Here is a 21,239-nt window from a genome sequence, read left to right as displayed (position 1 = left end):
ACATAAAATAAACATCGGTGTTATCAGCTATAGGAAGTTTGTTTAAAATATGGTTATAACGTAGTGCTCTGTGTGAAGTATTCAATGTTCGGAGGAATGTTTGAATTTTTTAAAATGCCCACGTTAATACTTTTAGGACAGGATGCCAACTTAACTCAGAAAACTCACGTGACTCTTCACGGAACAGAGCTGTGTGACGAGTCCTACCCGGCTCTACTCACCGACATTCCTGTTGGAGACTTACATCCAGGGGAACAGGTGAACGTGGTCCACTGTGATTGGGGAGGAAATCAGTTAGGTTGTAGTTTTAAATATGTTATGAGTCTAAGACAGTTTTAGAGCATTTTAACAGCATATCCCAAGACTAAAAAAAAGTGACTTAACTAATGCACGTTTTATACACATTTCACATATTTAAATGTGTAAAATGTCTCAAGCAGTTTTTATACAAGAGATTTTAGAACAAGTGGTTGTAATATGGAGAATTAATTGCCTGATGAAATAACTAAAAACACGAAATTTGTAACTTTGTGAAATAATCTTTCAGTCCATCTTTATTTCCAAATCAAGCACCAAGAATCCTTGGAAAGTTGAGAATGATAATAAAAAAAAGATGGGCTAGTAATGATCCCCCTCTTACGCTGTGGCAGGAACAGTGGTAAAAAGTGGTCAAGAATTTAGATGGTACAGTAAACACTGCAAGATGGTAACGTTATCCTAGAATGTACTTTAGGAGGGAATATCTGTAATAGTAATTACAATGCTTTTTCTTTTTTTTTTACAGCTGGAAAAAATGCTGTATATTCGCTGTGGAACAGTGGGTTCAAGAATGTTCCTTGTGTATGTTTCTTACCTGATCAATACAACTATTGAAGAAAAAGAAATTATTTGCAAGTGTCACAAGGTATTTTTTTCAGAGCTATTTTGAGAATTATCATATGTGAAGTTTTTAACCAACAGGTCTTTTTTTTTTTTTAAGGTTTCTCACCGGCAGCATGGTTTTTTTGTTTGTTTTTTCTTTAAGCTATAATAAGCCCAAGATTTTTGAACAGACTCTTGCAGGGGGGATGGAGCAGGTTGGCTGAGGGTCCAGGCTCCAGCGTCAATTTGGTTCAGTTTCTGCTTTGTCACCTACTAGCCATGTGACCACTTCATCTTAAAATGGCAGTAATATTAGGGCATCTGTGTCCTTGAGCTACTGTGAGCGTCACATAATACGTACACAGTGTCTATAATACCATGTCACAATATTACTGTTATTATTTTAGTCATCTTGAGTTAAGGTGAGGTAAAGGACTTAGACAAAAAGAAGACCCAGGTTCTAGGCTTCATACCACTGGCTTTGTGGCTTAAGGCCGATCACTTAATCATCCTCAACTTCTGGTTCCTCTTCTGCAAAGTGGTGGTGACGGTGCCTGTCCCGCCCGCTGCTGCTAGGTCCTGAGAGGAAAAATGTATGAGAAAGCACTTCACGGTGTGAACTGTTACAGAGCCATAAATAATTTATTAGAAATACGGTCTCTCTACATAGATTTTTATAAACATCACCTAAGGGAAAGCTCTAGCTTCTTAATATATAAATTGGGATTGTTTATTGATTAGTAATTGGTTGTGTTTTATGTAGTATTTTTAAAACTTCACCTATTGTGAAGAGTCAGAAAAGCCATTGAGTGTGCCGCTGCATTTCCTTGCAGGATGAAACTGTAACAATAGAGACCGTCTTTCCGTTTGACGTTGCAGTTAAATTTGTTTCCACAAAGGTAAGTTCCTCTGAAGCATATTGGAAATCATTTAGGTTTTGGAAGTTAGCAGAAAGAAGACAACAGGTCAGTGTCCTTCCTGACAGACCTTCTCTCTCTTATGCGCGGCAGTTTGAGCACCTGGAGCGGGTTTATGCCGACATCCCCTTCCTGCTGATGACAGACGTGCTGAGCGCCTCGCCGTGGGCCCTCACTGTCATCTCCAGCGAGCTGCGGCTCGCGCCTTCCATGATGCCCGTGGACCAGCTGGAGTCCCAGCTGGACAAAGGTGAGGATGTCCGTCATCCCACTTAACTAGCAGAAGCCAGGGTGTATGTGTGGGTTTGTGTGTGTGTGTGTGTGTGTGTGCATTCATGTAGGCTGGCCTTGTAGGAGTTACCTTTTCACCAAGGGACACAGAAGTAGATACATTTGTAATTAAGGTAGAATTAGCATCACGTGCAATTTGCTTGAGTATACCTTGTTTAGAAGATCGGGTTCTTTTAAAAAGAAAGTTGAAAATAAAATTTTTCATGTTTGGATTTTTATAGATTGTTTATTCTAATTAATTTTAAATTGATGTTTACTGTTGTTTATAATGTGAAATGGGAAAAGAGATTTATCAAGAAAACTTCAGAAAATATTGAAAAGTAGACAGTAAGTTTAGTAAATCACCCAACTAAAACAGTTAATAAAAGAGATACTACTTTTCCAGTTCAGGGTACTTTGGGCTTCTGTATTTCTGGAGCTGTTAGAGGGAATAAACTTACTTTGAATGTCAACCCAAGCAAAATTGTACTCAATCAGATTATAAGGGCAAATATTGTGAGAGAAAAAAATCATGGTGTGTTCTTAAAACCAGATGCAGGGGGAGGGTATAGCTCAAGTGGTAGAGCGCATGCTCCGCATGCACGAGGTCCTGGGTTCAATCCCCAGTACTCCCCCCCAGAATAGATAAACTTAATTATCTCCCCCTCAAAAACAAAAACAAACAAAAACCAGATATGAATGAGTTGTTTTATTTGCTGTGTTGACTTCAGTGTTACAAGCCATGGTTGATCTGCCATTCAGATTGAAATGAGTAGTTATCAGAATCCCAACATTTTTTGCACCTGCTCCACAAATACATTTCAATATCTATCAATAAGTAAAGAACTAGTATTGAGTGCTTCACTGTGAAGCAGCAGACTGGACTCTTTGGAAGGTACCAGAAGGAACAGGCAGGCTCCATGCTCACTTCTGTGCATTTCAGGACACTCATCATCACAAAGGAGGGGCCATTTCCCCCTGGGGTGAGAGGGTTTTTTTTTTTTTCCACAAGATCTCAGCACAAACTCTTTGTGTAAGAATAACAGATAAAAATCAAGCATGTCCCTACACCTCTCTATTTAAAAGCTGAAAATATATTCCACATTCTTGAGAGTAATAATAATAGACATGTTTTGTTTCAGAAGGCCTTCCTAAGTTTTGTTTTCCTCGCTTTGGAAAGTCGCTTTTCTCTTGCCGCCGCCTGAGGCTGCTGCGTCTGGGCCTCCGCCCCCTCGCCGTGCTCGCCTGGAGCGGGCCTAGCTTCCCGGTCAGGCCGCTCGGGACTCAGCTCTGGGCCTGCCGCTGGCTCTTCCGTGAAGTTGGACGGTCCATTTTGTCTTGTTTTGTCACTTCTCAGAGTTAAGGAAGACAGTGCACATGAAGTACCACGTAGGAGGTCACTTACAGCGAACGTCTTAGCCCCGTGCTGGTCTCCTGACGGCTCAGGACAGCTGGTTGCTGTCCATTCTTCCCTCGCTCCCTTTCTCACCCCGATACGTTGCTCATTTCCAAGATCTTGACTCCGGTCCCCTCTTCTTTCTCTGCAAGTCTTCACCTGCCACGCAGCCTTAGGCGGCCCGCACTCCCCGGCCCAGGCAGGGGAGTCCCCGCACACGCACGCGGTCCGAGCTGACACCGCAGGGCACGGCTGGCTCCCTGGGACCCACGTCCGGCCTGGCGCCGGTCCTCCCTTCTGCACGTCTCTCCTCGCCGCCGCCCTCGCCGGCCTCTGGCAGCAGCTTCTTGCCTGATTCCTCTTTGCCCTCTCGCCCCTGGTCCTTTCACATTGCTGCTAGAGCTCAAGTCTGTAAGGACTACGTTGGCCGCGCCTTTTCTGCCATCAGAGCCTTCCCAGTCAGGCTCAGCTTCCCTTTCTGGCCTCTTCCACACAGTCAGCCCCCCATGGCCCTTTCCCGGGCTTCAGCCAAGCGGTTTCCATTCAGCAAGCACGGCCCCCATCTGGTTTTGCACATACTCTCACTTTTGTCCCTCTCCTGCATCTTTTTCAGCCTGTTGGTCTCTTGTTTGCTCTTTGGGGCTCAGATAGGCTTTGACTTTCTGACCCTTCCTAGCAGGGCTAAGTGCTCTTCCCTGTTTACTCCAGGATGTCGCGTTTGTCCTTCCATTAGGACACTTAGCATGCTGTACTGGAGTTATTCATTCATAGATACGCCCCCGCCCCCTGCTAAGCTGTGTGCCTCTTTAGAGGTGGAGCTGTGACCACCTCATCTCTGTACGGCCAGCCCCAGAGCAGCTAGTTAACAAGTACTGGCTGAGTCAGAGCATGACCTCTAGTTTGAGTCTCCCCTGAACTCGTTCCCTGCTGCTGCTGTCACCGATGACCACAGAGGCAGCGGGTTAAAGCAGCACTGCTTTATTATCTTCAAGTCCTGGAGGTCGGAAGCCCTGAAATCCAGGTGCCGGCAGGGCTGCAGTCCTCCTGGGCTCTAAGGGAAGTCCTTCCCTGCGCCTTTCACAGGTAGGGGAGGCCACTTGGGTTCCGTGGCTCGTGGCTTTTCCTTCATCTTCGAAACCTGCAGTGCAGCATTTTCCTGGCTCTTTCTCTGACCTTTCTCTTTCTCTGCTTCCGTGGTCACATCTCAGACTCCCTCATACCTCCCTCTTTCCCTGATCACCCTTGTGATTACATTGGGCCCAACTGGATAATCTAGTATACTCCCCCTATTTTAGGATCCTTATCTCAGTCACATCTACGATGTCCTTTTTGCTAAGTCAGGTAACACAGGTTCTGGGAATGAGGATGTGGGCATCTTTTGGTGTGTGTAGGGGTGTTATTCTGTCCTCCACCTCCAACACCACCAGCATGTGCTATGAAATTTGCGTAATTTGCGTTTGACACTTTCAACAGCTTGCCTAGGTCATACATTTGACCTTAATGTTAAGCGTTAATAAACATTGTGATCATTTGGGTTAACTTCTTAGAATTAGGGAGGACTTTAGGAGAGTTTAATTTGAATGTCCCAGATTTTTTTTAAAAAGCTTTCTTAAGAGATTTGAATTGGTACGTTTTTTACTTACTGGGCTACATCATTTCCTAGTCCGTAAACATTACTTCCATTAAGTTGGACGGTTCATTTTGTTAAAGATTAGTCTAAAAAAAACGATTGATCTAGCTTTTTTCACTTTCACTTCTGATATCTACCCATAAACATAACTGTTAATTTATCACAGCCTTCTTCACTGGAAAACCACAAAAACAATTAATGTTTAGAGACTTTGTTGGCATTATTTGAAAATTTCACTCATAGGTTTGCTAAAATTGGCATTAGCTTGGCACCGATACCGACTGACTTGCATTTATAGGCATGCCATTGTAGGCTGTGAGGTGCAGAAAGATAGAGGAAGCTTGGTTTAGATGAGCATTTATTTTGTCATTAGGAGATTTGCCAACAAATAGGCTAGATGAAAGCATCAAGCATCTTGCACAGGAGCTCAGCAGTCACATTAGGCAATAATGAAGCAGTATGTGATGTGTTTCCATTTGAGCGGTGTCAGAAATACGGGCTTATTCAGAGAAAGTTGGAGTTTTCTGGTATGACATTTTGAGTACCTTAAGGGGTAACTAAATTTTTCTCTCTCCTTTTTCCCTACTGTGAAATGTTTCTTTCGGAGACATGAAATAATTTGGAGGAAGGAAAATAATCCCCAAAGGGTTTTATTCTGACTTCAGACTTCTCCCTTTCATTAGTTGCTAAAGAAACTTGTCAGTGACCTGCGGATGCCTCACATGTTTGTTATTATAATGGAATATTAATAGATTAGGAAAAACACTGGGAAGGGACATTGTGACCTGGAAAAAGTCATGTAACATCTCTGAGCCTTGGTTTCTGTGAATAATGTATAATTGATAAGGTATTCTTTTCTGGTTATATTACTTGGATGTAGAGCTCTGTTTTCATAGGTGAAATCACCACACAAGGATGATGAAGACTGTTTCTTGTAGTTGTCTTACAGACTGGAGAGAGTGCCAGCGAGTGCTTTTGTCTTCGCTGCCCATCTACTGGCAATGTTGAAGGTGGAGTGGCGACTGGGCATTATATTATCTCCTGGAAGAGGTAAAATTACATCAGCCTTTGTTATCTGTGCTGTTCTAGTGCTTTATTGTGTGTCATTGTCATTTAAGAGTTGAGAGCTTCCGTCAGCCTGGAGAGCAGACTAGGAGTCATGTGCTGTCACTGGCCTTTTGTCATAAACACAAAAAGATTTAAAAGGATAATTAAACTTTCATTTGTGTTTGCTACAGTTTTGACCTATATCCTGATGAAATTTTAGCCAAATTAATTCTGATGATAGGACCACTGAAAACATTAGGACAAATTGCCCTTATTTGCAGTCAATAGGATTGTTTACAAAGAAAACCCAGGGGAATCAACAAATTATTAGAATTATAAAGAGTTTTGGCAGAGTTGCTGGATGTAAAATCAATATAAAAAAAGTCAGTTGGATTTCTATGTATCAGTAAGAAACCTCTAGGCACAGTACTTTTAAAATAGGTATTATTTACATAACAGCAAAATGGTAAGATATGTAGGAATATGTCTACTAGAAGATGTGCATTACCTTTGGAGAGAAAATTTTTTAAATTTAAAACATTAAAGGAAGACCTAAATAAATGGGAGAGAGACAAAACAGTCTCTAATAGGATTTGGATAAGATTTAATACTGTAAATTGTTCTGTAGATTCGGTGCAGTTTCCCTCAAGATCTCAACAGCTTGTTTTGATTTTTGTAGAACCTGACATTCTTGGTTCTAAAATTTATGTGGAAAGGCAAAAAGTCAGTAATAGTCAAGATACTTCAGAAGTACAACTCGGCAAGGGTACTTGTCCTTGTAAATTCCAAGGCTTATTGTAAAGCTACATCATTCTCACTATGGTATTGGCTTGGGGAGATGTAAATACGCCAGTGGAACAGAAGAGAGAGTCTAGAACTAGTTCCCTAGGTCCGCACAGGGAAATTACATTTTACAGAGGTAGCTTTGTCCTCAGTGGAGGAAGGATGAGCTGTTTTGTAATTGGAGGTGAACAATTGGGTATCAACTTGGGAGAAAAATGGGATATCTCCTGAATACTGTGTGTGAAGTTAGTTCCAGGTTTATTAAAGTTCTAATTCTAAAAAGCAAGATTTTATTACTTTTAGTAGAAAAATGAGAGACTCATTTTATGACTTTGGCGTAGGGAAGAATTTCTTTAAATAAGACACTAAAAGTACGAGCCACTAAACTGATGAATCTGATTTCTGAAAGTTGTTTCTCAGTTCATGAAAACACCATGAAGAAAATGGAAAGACAGATACAAACTGGGGAAAGCTATTTGCAGCATCTAAAACTGGCAGGATTAGAATTCATATCAAGAACTTCTTCAGATCATAAGAAAAACAGAGAAGTCTCTTCACCGAAAGTTGAGAAAAACACTTGGGAAGGTTGTGCAGTGAATAGAAAAAGCCAGATGACCAGTAATCAATCATAGGGAGGAAAGGGCAGCCTTACAAGTAATTGGAGATTCAAATGGACTCTTACTACTTTGGAAAATTAAAAAGGTTTAACGATGCAAGTTTGTCAAGAGGGGGAGTATAAATTAGAACAGTTGCCCTGGAAGTCTACTTGGCAATAGCAGGTAAAGCTGATGGCTAACCCTGCAGTGCTAGAAAGGTCTCAGATGCACAGAAAGGGAGTATGTGTGAGAGCGTTCATAGCAGCACTGGCTATAATAGTAAAAAGTTACAAACTAAGTGTCCACCCACTGGAAATTAGACAAATTGTGGCATAGTCATGCGTTGGAATATTATACATCATTGAAAAAGAAGGAACCAGAGTTACTCATGTCAGCCTATTAATGTTAAGTGAAACAAAGCAACTGCAGATGTTCGGAATAGGAGCAAATTGCATATACGTAGATTTGGAAAACATGTAAAACGTTTGTTTCTTAGGGCTATGTGTATAATTTGGAAAAACATAAAGAAATACATAGGAATGATGGATGGTTGCCAAGATCAGGCTAGTAGTTACCTCTGGAGTGGCAGGTGGGGGATGCAGGCAGAAAGGGGTACCAGGGAAGTTTCAGCTCTGTTATCTTATCTTAGACTGGGAGGCAGATACATGGTGTTTCATGTGTTAGTATCTTGGTATGGCTCAATCATTTTATAAATCCTATATCAGTGGATAAGATAAAAATGAGGAAAAATGTGTAATTTTATTTGGGGGGGGGAAAAACTAACTTGTCTTTCTTGTCCCCCACTCCTGAATTTAGCATATTGATGTTTAATTTAATTCCTATGTTTATAGGAATTAAAACAGCATTTCGAAGGCACTGCTTAATTACTCTGTCCTGTTACTGTAATACCATAGAGACACAAGTTTCTTAACAGTGGGGGTTGGGTGTGTTTGCCTGCGGCGTTTGCTCCGTGATAGTTGACACTGTTGTAACCACGTTGGCTCTGCCACGTCCACGTCCAGGCTCTTCCCACGGGTTGTCCTTGGCAGTCAGAGAGCTGCCAGCTGTCCTGTAGTTCCCTCCCAGCTTCCAGCTGTAATACGGGGTTAGGGTTAGGGTAGTTGACAGTTTCATAATGTTACTCACTTTATCTCAGTAATATTGGAATGCCACTGTGTCTGTTGATAGTAAATTATTTTTAGTTCTGCAGTTACAGCCGTGCACGCCAAGGGGTCTGGTGCCAGAGCATCTGTGGACAGTCCTCAGTGTGGAAGGCGTTTGTGTCCTGGTCTAAAGCATCCCACCACGACTTACACTGAGAACGTTTTACACAGAACACCGTGTTAAATGGTGTTCTTCGGGGCACAGTCGATTTATATTCTGATGCAACTCCTTCCATCATCACTGGGACCAAACAGCCTTGGGTTATAAGATTTGTTCATCGGAAATACTCTAAACAAAAATGAGATTATGAAAGCTCTTACTTCACAAAACTACTTCCACTAATAAACTTTTAGAAAATGGATAATTTGTATTTCCTTCGTAATCAGTTGCTGAATCTCCATGTTCCCTGTTGTTGATTTATTAACGTCTCACATGAAATGCGAATTTAAAAGATACCCTCTTCTGCCGTAGGACTTCAGCCATGGAAAACATCCCTGCCATCAGCACGGTCATCACTCTGCCACACGTGATTGTGGAAAATATCCCTCTCCATGTGAATGCAGGTAAGGGCACTCAATTTTTACTTGAAAGAATCCAATGAGAATATTTTAGTTGCTAAGATTTTTTTTTAACTTTCTATTTTGAAAAATGCCCATTTACAAAAGTAGATTATGCCCAGTCTTATTCTGTCTGTATATTCATCCTACCCTCATTATTTTGAAGCAAATCCTAGGTGTTATCTGTAAGTATTTCATATGCATCTTTAATATTACTGGCTATTTTTCTAAACACAATCACAGTACCATTGTCAGGACTTTGAAAATTAGCAATAATTTCTTAATATCACCAGATTCCAGTGTTGAAGTTTCCCTAGCTGACTTTGAGTGTTCTTTAGTGTGTTTTAAGGTCACTGCATTGCCATTGAGGCATGTCTGTGCTTTTGAAATCTGCACGCGTCTCCTGTATTCCACTGCCACCTCTTCCGTCACCTCCTTTACCCGCTCCACCTCCTCCCTCTCTGCCTTGATGTTCATTTGTTGAAGAAACTGAGTCCTGAGTCCTGTAGAGCTTCCTACAGTCTGGATTTTGCTGTTCTCGTATCATTTTTAAGTGTTTCTCTGTCCCTATCAATTGGTAGTTAGATGTATAGGTTTGATCAGATTCAGGTTTAAGTTTTTGGCAAGAATGCTTCATAGCTAATGGTCTGTGCTCCCGTCAGGGGGCATATGAGGTCTGTCATTCCATCCTGAGCCATTATTGATATGTAAGGAAATCTTTTATAGATTAAAAAAATTATCCCTGAAATACAGTTCAGCTCCCGATAGCCAAGACTCTTTCTAAGTCAGATAAGGGAGGAGGAGTGTACAGATAGAACAAAATTGGTCATATTCTACTTCTGTAAATGTTGGGCATTTTTCAAAATAGAAAGTTAAAACAATCTAATGTGGAGACTTTGATCCTTCTCATGCTGACGTATGATTGTCCCATGGCTGTTGTCCAGTCAAAGACCTTTCTTACTCAGCAGTGCTGTCATTAATTTAAATAATCCCATGTCTGTGGAATGAGACCTGTTCACAAAAAGAACCCATAGATGGTGGGCTTTTTTTTTTTAACCAAGAGAAACGTGTCTTTCTCTGCAGACCTGCCATCATTTGGGCGTGTCAGAGAGTCGTTACCTGTCAAGTATCACCTGCAGAATAAGACAGACTTAGTTCAGGATGTGGAGGTTTCTGTGGAGCCCAGTGATGCCTTCATGTTCTCAGGGCTTAAACAGGTACCGGTCTTACCTCACTGAGTTGCTTCTGAAGACGCAAGAGTGTGACCAGGAAGTGGAAAGCCATACATTTAGTTTTCACAAGTGAATTGATAAGGCTGACTGTGGTCCTGATTGTTTCGATTGTGGTAAATTTCTGGTCACTTTTGAAGATTAATTACAACTTGCTATAGACATGGATTAAATGGGCAGTCCTTTTCACACTAAAGTCACACATATCGGCTCTTTCTCCTTAAAAAACAAGAGATCGTAAATTCTTGGACTCTAATAGACTTTCTGAAAATTTTAGATCTCTTTCATTACTGATGAGTTTGTGTATATCTTTTAATTTGAGTTCTTGAGGTGTGATTACACGTATTAAACAGCCTAATTCTCTTCTGAGCTATCAGTGAAATTTTTTAGAGATTTTGATCTTGTATAGATTTCACTGCTACGTTTAGACACAATTTTGTATCCGTACATAAAAATAAATGATCCAGGTGTTTTCATTCATCTATTCAACCAGAGGTAGAAAAGTTCATCAGATTTGGGGGTGGGACCTTCACTCTCAGGCAAAACTGTTTCGGTGAGAATTCTGTCCTCCTCTGCCCAAGTGATAACAAGAACCCCTCGATGGTCAGTAAATGCTTTAGTAACAAGGATGTAATTAGAGAAACAAATGTGTCGTAATACCTGGCAGTATCCACCTGACTCATCGCCTGGCCGTGCGCGTTCTGAGTGCTGTGCTTGCTGGAAATGAAAACAGGATGACGTGTGAAGGATGCTGTACGTCCGTACACTAACTTAAATTTATAACAGATACTAAATGTAGTATTAGCTGTGATGTGCTGGTGCACACATGCATGTATTATCTGTGCCACACCGTGTCCTCATAGGTACACATTTGTAAATTAGTAAGCTTTTCTTGGTTGTTCTAATCTCTTTCACATACTGACTTAAAAATAATTAGATAGTGTCAGATACCAAAAATTTCACCAGTATGTGTTCTTTCCCAAAGTACAAACATCGTTTTTCCCCCCTGAAGTTACTTGCCTTTCCACAAAGGTAAAACCTCTAAGACAAAACACAGAAAGCAGCCAGTTTGTCTTCTGTGCACAGAATGTTTACAAAGATGCTGTGCTGCAGATTCTCGCGTAGCACGTACGCCTGTAAAGCCTGCCTGGTCCAAGACCCAGGAAATCCTGCTCCGTCTCCTGTTCTCACTGTGAAGCAGGTGTAAGTTGCCTTTGAGATGTTGGCGGAGACTGAGAAATCATGCACGGTTTTTAATACGTTTGTTCTCTGCGTGCTCCTGGCCTCAATACCAATTCAGCCCTGCATTTCGGAATCTGGGTGGAAGGCGGAACAGGAGAGGGTGTGATTATTTTACCAGAAGGGTTTGGGTCTGACCATTTGTCAGTAATCTAGGGGTAACGCCATGTGGATACTTCAAGTGTACTTGCTGTGTGTATTTGATTATCTTTCTCTACAACTTCTGTGATTTAGATTCGATTACGTATCCTACCTGGCACCGAGCAGGAAATGTTATATAATTTCTATCCTCTGATGGCCGGATACCAGCAACTGCCCTCCCTCAACATCAACCTGCTTAGATTTCCTAACTTCACAAATCAGCTGCTGAGGCGTTTTATACCTACCAGTATCTTTGTAAAGGTAAGGCTGAGCAGTTTCCTGCTGTTCACATTCACTGTCTTGAAAACGAACAAAAGAAGATATTTTGTCACGTAAACTTCACTGAATAGTATTTTGAGGCTAACGGATAGTTTTGCCTGTTTATTTGGCAATACTGCTGTTCATTTCTATAAAGCTATTTTATAGATGTTTTTTAGATTTATATTTTATAGGTTTTTTTTTTTAGATCTAATTGCAAAGATTTTTATTCCCTTGGTTGAATAAAGATTTTTCTTTATGATATTCTTAACTTTCTGAATACAATCCCTGAACTTTCCTGATTCTAACTATGTAACACTACTGGATTTGGGTCTTTTCTGAAAATGATCACTGCTTGGAAACTGTACCCTTTAATGTTTTGATTTTCTACAGTGATACGATTTGCAGTTCCGGTATAGAGGACTCTGTAGGATGGTCGCTTCACGTCTGATTAAGCTACTCTTGATGCCTAAATTAAGGCTGTTTCTCCAGATAGTTCTGGTTGCCCTTGGGAACCAGATAGACATGAATGCATATGAATCCTGTGTGTCTTTTTTTTTTAAGTTTATGCCCCCTTTTTGGAATGACAAGTTGCTGTTTTCTTTTTTGTATCTGTCAGGTTCTGGGGAACTGTCCCTTGTTTATGTAATCTGGGATTTGGTAGATTATAAATTAGCCTGTGTTCATGTATCTGTCATAATCTTCATGTTTTCTTTCCAAACTTCACAATTTTCTTTTTTGCATCTGCAAAAAAAAATCATTTTATTAACCCTTTTAAACTCCTCTTCTATACCATACTTAAAAATTTTTTTACCTCATAATTTTAGATCTTGCGTGTTTAAACACTGGTTTTATTTTTCGTTTTAAGATTTTTTTTTGCGTAGAGAGCAGTTTTAGATTCACAGCAAAATCGAAAAGAAGGTGCAGAGATTTTCCACTCTCCGTATAACAGTGGCTTTTTAAACATTTCCACCTGGTCCCACTCTAAAGACGTTCCCATTGCTGCTTCTCACTGTCATGTTTGAGGTCACCCTGGAGGGAAATTCATGGCTGGGGTGGGCAGAGGAATGGGTGGTCTCTGATGTCCTTTTAGCTGTTTGACTTTCCAAGTTTGCTGTTCCTGAACTCAAAAGTATGGCTTTAATCACTGCAAGTACGTATCAGTGCGCAAAGCTGGTCCTGTTCTACCTTTACAAACACAGCTTGAGATGAGGGTTGATCATGTTATGAAGCCAGCACTTTGGGTCTATCAGTTAATCTCTTTCATTCCTCTGCCGGTAGCGCTTAGCACACCCAGACCTAATCCGAGCTGATGTCAGTTCAATCTTCTGATTTTCTTTCACATTCAGCCTCTTCTGGATAGTGTGTAAATCCACAAGGGAAGGTTCCAGAAAAATAAACGTTCATAAGTTTTAACGTAATTAACACACCCTTCTCTGACTGCCATGATCTTTTTTTAAATTTAAGACCTACCTTCTAGTAACTTGAGTGCTGCTAAAAATTTTGATTGGATTCCTCAGAGCCAGTTCCTTTATCATTGGGGGAAACTTAATAATTAAGATTGTTTTACGTGTCACAGCAAAGACCGTGAATGAGGATTGCCCTTATCCCACTTGGTGAACGATCACTAGAATTGTACCTCTGTTAAACTTTGTTCATTGTACCTTTATTAAACTTTAGAGCTGTGCTTTTCCGGTATGGTAGCCCTGAGCCCCATGTGCCTATTGAGATTAAAATTAATATTAATTAAAACTTAATTTAATTAAAAATTGGTTACCAGTTGCACTAGCCACACTTCAGGTGCTCAGTAGCCAAGTGTGATGGGTGGGTACCATCCTGGGTAGCAGTGCCGTGGGTTTTTCCTTCCTCACTGAGAGCTGTATCAGACAGTGCTGCCCTAGAGCAAGCTTGGATCAATATTTTTCTTCTGGAAAATAGATTTGTTTTCTAATTACATCATATACTTGCCCCCTGCCCCTGTTTGTAAAGCTAGGTTTGGTAAGGATTTGACCTGGTTGAGCCATTTATTCTGTTTCTAGAACTGGACATCCTCCATCAGTCCTAAAAATGATACGAAGTAGGAAAGAGCAGGAACCTGTTCTTGCATTCACTGCATTCCTGCACTGAATGTCAGATGCTCACTAGCGCACGTGTGCGTGCAGACGTACATACGTAGAGAAAACCACACAGCAGCCAGATGGCAGGAGCGCGCCCTTCCCTGCCTCAGGGACTCCCGAAGGAATCCTTCTGTTAAAGCAAAGTGGTCAGCCTTTGGTGCCGAAGCTGTAGCCCTGATCTATGGCATGACTGAACACCATCTCTTGTGCTTTTCCCACAAGGTCTGCCAGTGTCCATCTGAATGATGAAATTATTTGTGAGAATTCACTCTTCTAGCTACTCAGCGACTCTCTGGGGTGTTGCTGACCTGCCAGAACTTTACACCTCAAAGCAGTTAGATACCTTTTGCTCACTCTTGGCTTTTCCTCCTCTGTTGTGATGTTGTAAATGTTTTCAGTCAGCGAGCTTAGTGAAAGGGAGATTTTATCTGCTGCTTCAATCCTCGTGGTGTTCATTGATAATGCCCTAGAGTTCATTATGAGTCACTTTTTCTCAAGCAGGAGGTTGGGGGACTGAATCCCAAGGAGCTTATCCGTCAGCTCGGGTCTGTGGCCGACTTAACGCTCAGGACACAGCTGAGTGAGAGAGAAGCGTGAAAGTTCACGCTTAAGCAGGAGTGGTGGTCAAGTTCACTGTCACGAGCCCCCGGTGATGGATGGGCGGGGCTGCTGGAACACAAGGTTAAGGGAGAAGTCGTGACCAGGCGGATTCAGTGGGTGGAGGGTGTGACCAGCTGGTGACGTCCGCCACTGGTGACCTGAGCAGGGGCACAGAGGTCGGCAGGTCCCAGCGAAGAAGGAAGGTGGGAGGAGAGGTTTTGTTTTGATACCTGCACACATTTGTTCTGTTTTTGTGAAACAGAGCTTCAGAATCTCTTTAATTAATAGAGGTTTCGTTGTCATGATTATCTTGTGAACTCGCTCTGTTTCTCCACCTTGAAGCCCCAGGGCCGACTCGTGGATGACGCCTCCATCGCTGCCGCGTGACGCCCAGGACCCGCCTGTTCTTGCGGAGAAGTGAGGCAGAACCGGATGTTTTTCATTGGGAAGTGTAGCTTGATCATGGTAAAAATTAATCTTTTCTATTTTTTATTGCATGTTATACCAACAATTCAGAGGAACTCATGCTTAAAATGTTAGCAAAATCGATCCTCTCTTATAGTTTCACTAATAAATATTTGCAACTTGTCAGTGGGATGTGAAAGGATGTCAGAGTGTTGTTATTGTTAAAAGTCGTTTTATGAAGAGTCAATTCTTTTCAAAGTAAGTGATGCGCGTGTGCGGCAGCGGGGAAAGCAAGCATCTGAAACAGGACCGGAGGTGAGGAAAGTGCACCGGATCCTGCCCCAGCAGAGTTCCGAATCCCCGTGAGTCCCTTTCAGAGCTGGCTAAACTGGAGAGAGATCCATCCTCAGGAATTTAATGTGTGCTCAGAACACGTAACAGGAACTGGAAAGCAGTCACGTGGCCGATACAGAAAACCTCTAGAAAGTTCTAATCAACGCAATCAAAAATGTCTAAAAAATATCTTTGCTTACCGTCAAAACACGTCACATAGGTTCAGCTTGCAGCTAAAATGTGGATCATTTATGAAGCAGGTTTGTGTTTGTGTGTGTTGAACAAGACCTTCATCCCTAAGGATCTGAACTGCAAGGTTCTGACTATAAGCATAATTTCCCAAACTAAAAATTTTCTGAGAAAGATGCAAGGTCTAAATAGCTTTTAGTTATGCTGTGCAGTTTGAAAAAAAACTATTTAAAACTTCTGAAAATCCATGTAAATAAAAGTCACATTGTGAAAATTCTCTTTGTTAAAATATCTTAATTTAAAAACGACCCTATTTCCCAGGAATTTTTATTATTTAAAACTGTAGGATTTGTAAAAAGGAAATGAGCAATGTAAATAAATACATTCTCTTTCACACATGGTCTTACGTAGCTCTCCTCTTCTTTGAACTTGTTTGATTTCAGCTTCGTGGAACAGCTTTCACTAGGAACACCATGGCATGGGGTGTGGTGGAGGGTGCAGGGCTGGAATCTGAAGCCGTGTTCTCGAGTTGGCTTGGCTGATCCTCGGGGAGATGACTGGGCGGTGATGGGCTGGGGTGGGAGGACGTGAGTCCTGTTACCTGGCTGTTCAGGTGGAGGCCACGCGAGCTTGTCAGGTTGTTGGGTCCAGTCCCAGGGCCGATGCCTTTGTTCATGTTACTTACCCTCTGTGTGTCTGTGTTCTTACCTGTAAGATGTAGGTGTGAATGATACGACTCATAGGCTTGTTAGGAGGATGAGAAAAATAAAATACACAAGAGGAGCTTGGGTCAGCGCCTGACCCACAGTAATGCCCAACCAGTGACGTCTGTGTGACCGTCACTGTTCATGGGAAGGCTGGAGAGGGCATGCGTGCGTCTCCTAGGGCATCGGTGTTACCAGAGTTTGTTGACACACTTTACATAATGTACTACATCTGGGAGCATATATGTATGTACATACGTGTGTGTGTGTGTGTGTGTAAAAGTATAAAGCTAAACAAAAATGCCGTGAAATAACACTTACATTCTGTATGCTCTTATAGTTTGTATTCTACTGTTTTGTTAAAAAGTATCCCTGGTGTAACCTGCTGAATTGATTTCATGACCCACTAATGGGATGTAACCTGCAGTTTGAAAAATTTGAATGTCCATCTGATGCAGTGTTTGTGTAATAAAGGTCTCCTGTGTTCACACCGCCATTGTCAGACACGAAGTTCTAGGTGCGTGTTAGAGCAGGTGGATCCCCGGCATCCGCTTGAAACTGTTCAGCCTTGATGTCAGTGTGACCTGTGTGCGTGTGTGCTCCTGTAAATGCCCCAGGTGAACAGCCGGGCTTTCCCTCCATAGAGTAACCCTTTCTCGACCAGAAATTCTCCCATATCGTTCATTTTACTGTGAATGTATTCTACTTATTTTTAAATTGAAAATTTTAATTCAGAAATACAGGAAATCGTGATCTTCCCTTGGGTCCCCAAATCAGAACAGTCCAAGTATTGCAGGAGCTGTTGACTCACCACAGTTACGAGTGTCAGGAAGGACCTCACAGCCTTCCCCTCCCTGCCTCTGTGCCGTCAGCCACAATCATCTGTCTTTCGTGAAAGTAGTAAGTACCATTTGGTTCTCAATGTGCTCCTCACCAGCACTCTGCCCTACGCAGGGGTATACATTACTAAGTAAAGCATTTAAAATTTGGAATTTGGGGGAACTATGTATTAAAGTTTGACTCCTGTATCATGAAAGTGAGCTCTGGTGGATGATCAGTGCTGGGTGTAACCAAGAGGATACGGATGATACTGTCTTTGGGATAAAAAAAACTTGCTTAATTTTACATTTTTATGATTCTAAAATTACAACTTGCAACTTTAGCTCAGTCCTCATTAAGTCTTTGGTTCCTTATGCTTGAATTCTTCTTTAAGGGGCTTTACTGAGTTGAAATTTTTTTTAATGTCTTCACATTACTGGAAAAAAAGATTCTTTTGTTTTAATTCCGTTATTTGTTTCATGGCCTGTTAATATCTCCACCCAGAATATTTAGTCTCTCAGTTGATACTGGCCCTAATAATAGCTGTTAAGAAATCTGAGCAGTAATTTTCACAGGGCACTGCGATGGGAGGGGGGGTGCTTTGAAGGGAAAAACAGCAAATGGGAAACTGAAGCGCTCTCCTTTAATGGGGAGGCTCCATGTGGTCCTAGCTCATACTTTTCTGAAGCTCCCCACTCTCGATCTAAAACTCCAGAAAAGACCAAAAGTGTCCCAACTCCTGGTGTACAAAATACTTAAGAGATGGGTTGTATTATTTAACGACTGAGTGAGTAGATGTTAATGGCTGTAATTTTCAGGAAACAAGTGCGACATGAGTGATTAGAGATCACTGGGCATTGGTGATTAGAGGTTGTTGGACATTAGTAATTAGAGGTTGCTGTCGCTGGTACCAGACAGAAATGTACGATTTCTCTTGTTTGTGTGTTTGTCTTGAACCTCTTCTAACAAGTGACCTTCATGCCATCCTTTGAGCTCCGTAACCGTCTTTTATTTCAGCAAACCATGCCATTCTCAGACACAGCTACTAAGGAACTGCATGAAATTCACCAAATGAGTATAAAAATCCCATGTTTTCATGCAAGAGAAAAATTTGTAGTTTAAGGATATTGAGGTCTCTCCAGAGGTATAACTGGTGAGAAACTTTGCCTTTTACTTAGTTTCCTTGTGCCTGAGAACAAAAGAGAAAGTGGTTCCTGGGCCTCCTGTGTCTGCGTTCTGAGGTGCGTTCAGAGAGGGACGTGGAACCAAAGGCCACCCTCCAAGACACTCCTGCATCTCAGGTGACTTATAATGTGCAAGTTAACAGGCCGCGAGCCATGTTTTAAATTCTGTTTTTCTCCCCAGTCCTTGAGAGAATGCAAAACTCAGCCACCTGGAAGTTGATTTTTCAGTTGTGGAATACACCCGTTCCCAAAATGTATCACGCTGCCTGGCGTGGGAGAACTTGGAAATGATATCTTTATTAGGTTGGTCAGGATTTTTAAGCCATGTGTGTTTCGCAGATGATGGTTGCTGACGTTTATTGAGGGCCACAGTGTGCCAGACAGTTAAGTTCTCACCTCATTTAATAGTCGTAAAAGCCCAGCGTGGTGTAGGTATTTTTATTATGGCTATTTTAAAGATGTGGACACTGAGGCACAGAGGGGTTAAGTAACTTGCTCAGTGTTGTGGTTATTGCTGTAAAACAAATCATCCCAATACTTGATGGGCCTAAAACAACAATTTTCTTTTTAATGGTTTCAGTGGGTCAGGAATTCAGGAAGGCCTTGGCTGGGCAGTTCTGGTTTGGGGTCACTCATGCAGCTGCTCGCCTGACCTGGAGTAAGGATAGTGGGGACTGTGAGAACGAGGGGCCGAAGCAGCATGGGGCTAGCCAGGCGTCTCTCCATTCATCTCAGAACCTTTCCGCGTGGCCCTCGGGCCTCCGCACAGCATGGCGGTCTCAGGGTAGTCGGGCATTTACATGGCAGCACAGAGCTCCGTGTGGGTGTTCCAGCCAGCAGGGCGGGAGCTGCCTTGCCTTCCGTGAGCTGGCTTTGGATATCACATAGGAGGACGGAACATAAACTCCACCTCCTGATGGGGAAATGGCCATATCCCCGGAGAGCAAGTGGGACAGGAGGTACTGCCGCCATCTTTGGAAAATGCATCTGCCCAACCCAGTGACTCGGCAAGTGGTGGGAGAGCTGGGATTCAAATTGAGACATCTGCCCACAGAGCCTGCATCCTCAACCACCATGCTACACGGCCACCACTCTAATGCTGCCAGTCTTCAGTCCCAAGTAGATGACTTCTGGCTCAATCTGGATTTGATGGCTGAGGCATTATGCATTCTGTGAATTAAGACCTGTTCTTAATTAAGTCTGTGGCAGTCAATCTGTTGCCCTTAATTACACGTGGATTCCAAGTGTGTATGGAGTGCCCACCATGGGCCAGTTTCCGTGCTGGTTGCTAAATCCATAAAGCAGTCCTGTTTCTGAAGACCAGCGGTTCGGTAGGAGATCCTGCACTGCTGTGCAAACAGAACCCACTGCAGTGCAATGGATGCTGTAGAAGTGCCATCACAAGACTGGGGAGCTGATGGGGTGTGTGGGAATTGCTTTAAAATGCTCCCGAAAACCAAAACCAAAGCCAGAAAACAAACCAGGTCAGAGAGAGGTAGATGAAACAAGATTTGGAAAATGTTGATAATTGTTAAAGGTGGCCAGAGGATGCCCGGGAGCTCTACTTCTGGATGTGTCTGAAATTTTCCAGGATTAAAAGCAGCAATAAGAGGCACAAGGTAGAAAAGAACCCCCGTGGAGGTGATTATAGGGTGTGAGTGAGGAAGCTGCAGAGAGGTAGGGTTTCCTCCGGGAGTGAGATTGGACTTGCTTTCATGTTCCTAATAAAATTATTCTGTGTTTTTCTGTTGGATTTTGAGGATTTTGGAATGAAGCTTGCCTTCTGTTTAGTTGTACAGTGCTTATCAGATTATTAAAAAATCCTAGCTTGAAAAATGTTTGATGTTGGGTGATCATCAAAAACCATTGTCTCAACAAAGGACTGAATCCCGAATGCCAGATTTAACAGGACACAATAAGAAGTCCTGTATCTGAGACGTGTTTAAATATCGAATGATTTAAACACAGGATGGGAGGCGCTCTGTGACAGCACATGGATTTGTCAGCGGTGTTAGTGCCCTCCAGCTGCTTAGGCTGCATGTACAGTATTCTCACTTCTGGATTGCCATCCTTTATTTTATCATGAGAATTCTCGAACAATTAGAAACTGACACACTTCCGTGCTTGTTCTCAGCTGCAGTAGCCATTATAATTTGCCATCGACTGTCTTGTACTCACATCTAATCCCCTCTTAAATATTTAACTTCACGCATAAATAAAAGGACTTTTTAAAAAACATCACCACAGTGCATTATTACATCTAATAAATTACCAGTGAGTCCTTAAAGGTTGCCTAATGCACAACATACATTCAAGTTTCCCTGATTGACTAAGCTGTCTTTTTACAGTTGGTTTGTTGGAATCAGCATCCAGACAAGATCCATGATTATATTTAATTGTATCTCAAGTCTTTTTTGAGTTTCATTCAGTGTAGAACAGTCCCCGCCCTCTTTTTATCCCTTATTATTGACCTGTTGAAGAAGCGGGGGTCGGTTGTCTTGTAAAACATTCTACATCCTGGTGTTGGCTGATGGCTTCCCCAGGGTGTCATTTCGCTTGTGTCTCCATCCCCTGGACTTGCTGTGGACTGGGAGTTAGAGTTCAAAGTCTGCCTGTAAGAGTGTCTCAAAGTTTGCCTGTGAGAGTGTCTCATATTAGTGTCCTATTGACACACGTGTTTCTCTGGTTGCCTTTTAGTGATGCTCAGATTGATCAGTGGGCTCAGAGGATGACAGCTTAATCCCTTTATTATAAGGTTCAGCTAAACATGCCTCAGTTGTCTGGCAGTTGTCTGAATCAG

At 42.1% G+C, this 21,239-nt stretch overlaps 1 protein-coding gene across 3 annotated transcripts in view; it reads left to right on the top strand.

Annotated features, from left to right (window-relative positions):
* TRAPPC11 (trafficking protein particle complex subunit 11) overlaps window positions 1-16,126 on the top strand; it is a 37,838-nt gene extending 21,712 nt beyond the window's left edge. For 2 of the 3 annotated variants that reach the window (XM_010974554.3, XM_010974556.3), the window contains exons 22-30: window positions 137-258; window positions 785-904; window positions 1,695-1,760; window positions 1,872-2,028; window positions 6,013-6,124; window positions 9,136-9,227; window positions 10,305-10,438; window positions 11,924-12,091; window positions 15,148-16,126. In XM_010974554.3, the coding sequence (XP_010972856.3) occupies window positions 137-258; window positions 785-904; window positions 1,695-1,760; window positions 1,872-2,028; window positions 6,013-6,124; window positions 9,136-9,227; window positions 10,305-10,438; window positions 11,924-12,091; window positions 15,148-15,192 (1,016 nt within the window). In that variant the 3' untranslated portion in view covers window positions 15,193-16,126. The remainder of the gene's footprint in view (window positions 1-136; window positions 259-784; window positions 905-1,694; window positions 1,761-1,871; window positions 2,029-6,012; window positions 6,125-9,135; window positions 9,228-10,304; window positions 10,439-11,923; window positions 12,092-15,147) is intronic. The other variant, XR_010377366.1, reaches the window with a different exon arrangement.
* Window positions 16,127-21,239: the final 5,113 nt, after the last annotated feature.

Source organism: Camelus dromedarius, chromosome 22 (genome assembly GCF_036321535.1).
Source record: "Camelus dromedarius isolate mCamDro1 chromosome 22, mCamDro1.pat, whole genome shotgun sequence".
Lineage (NCBI taxonomy): Eukaryota > Metazoa > Chordata > Mammalia > Artiodactyla > Camelidae > Camelus > Camelus dromedarius.
This window is presented reverse-complemented; position numbering and strand designations above follow the sequence as displayed.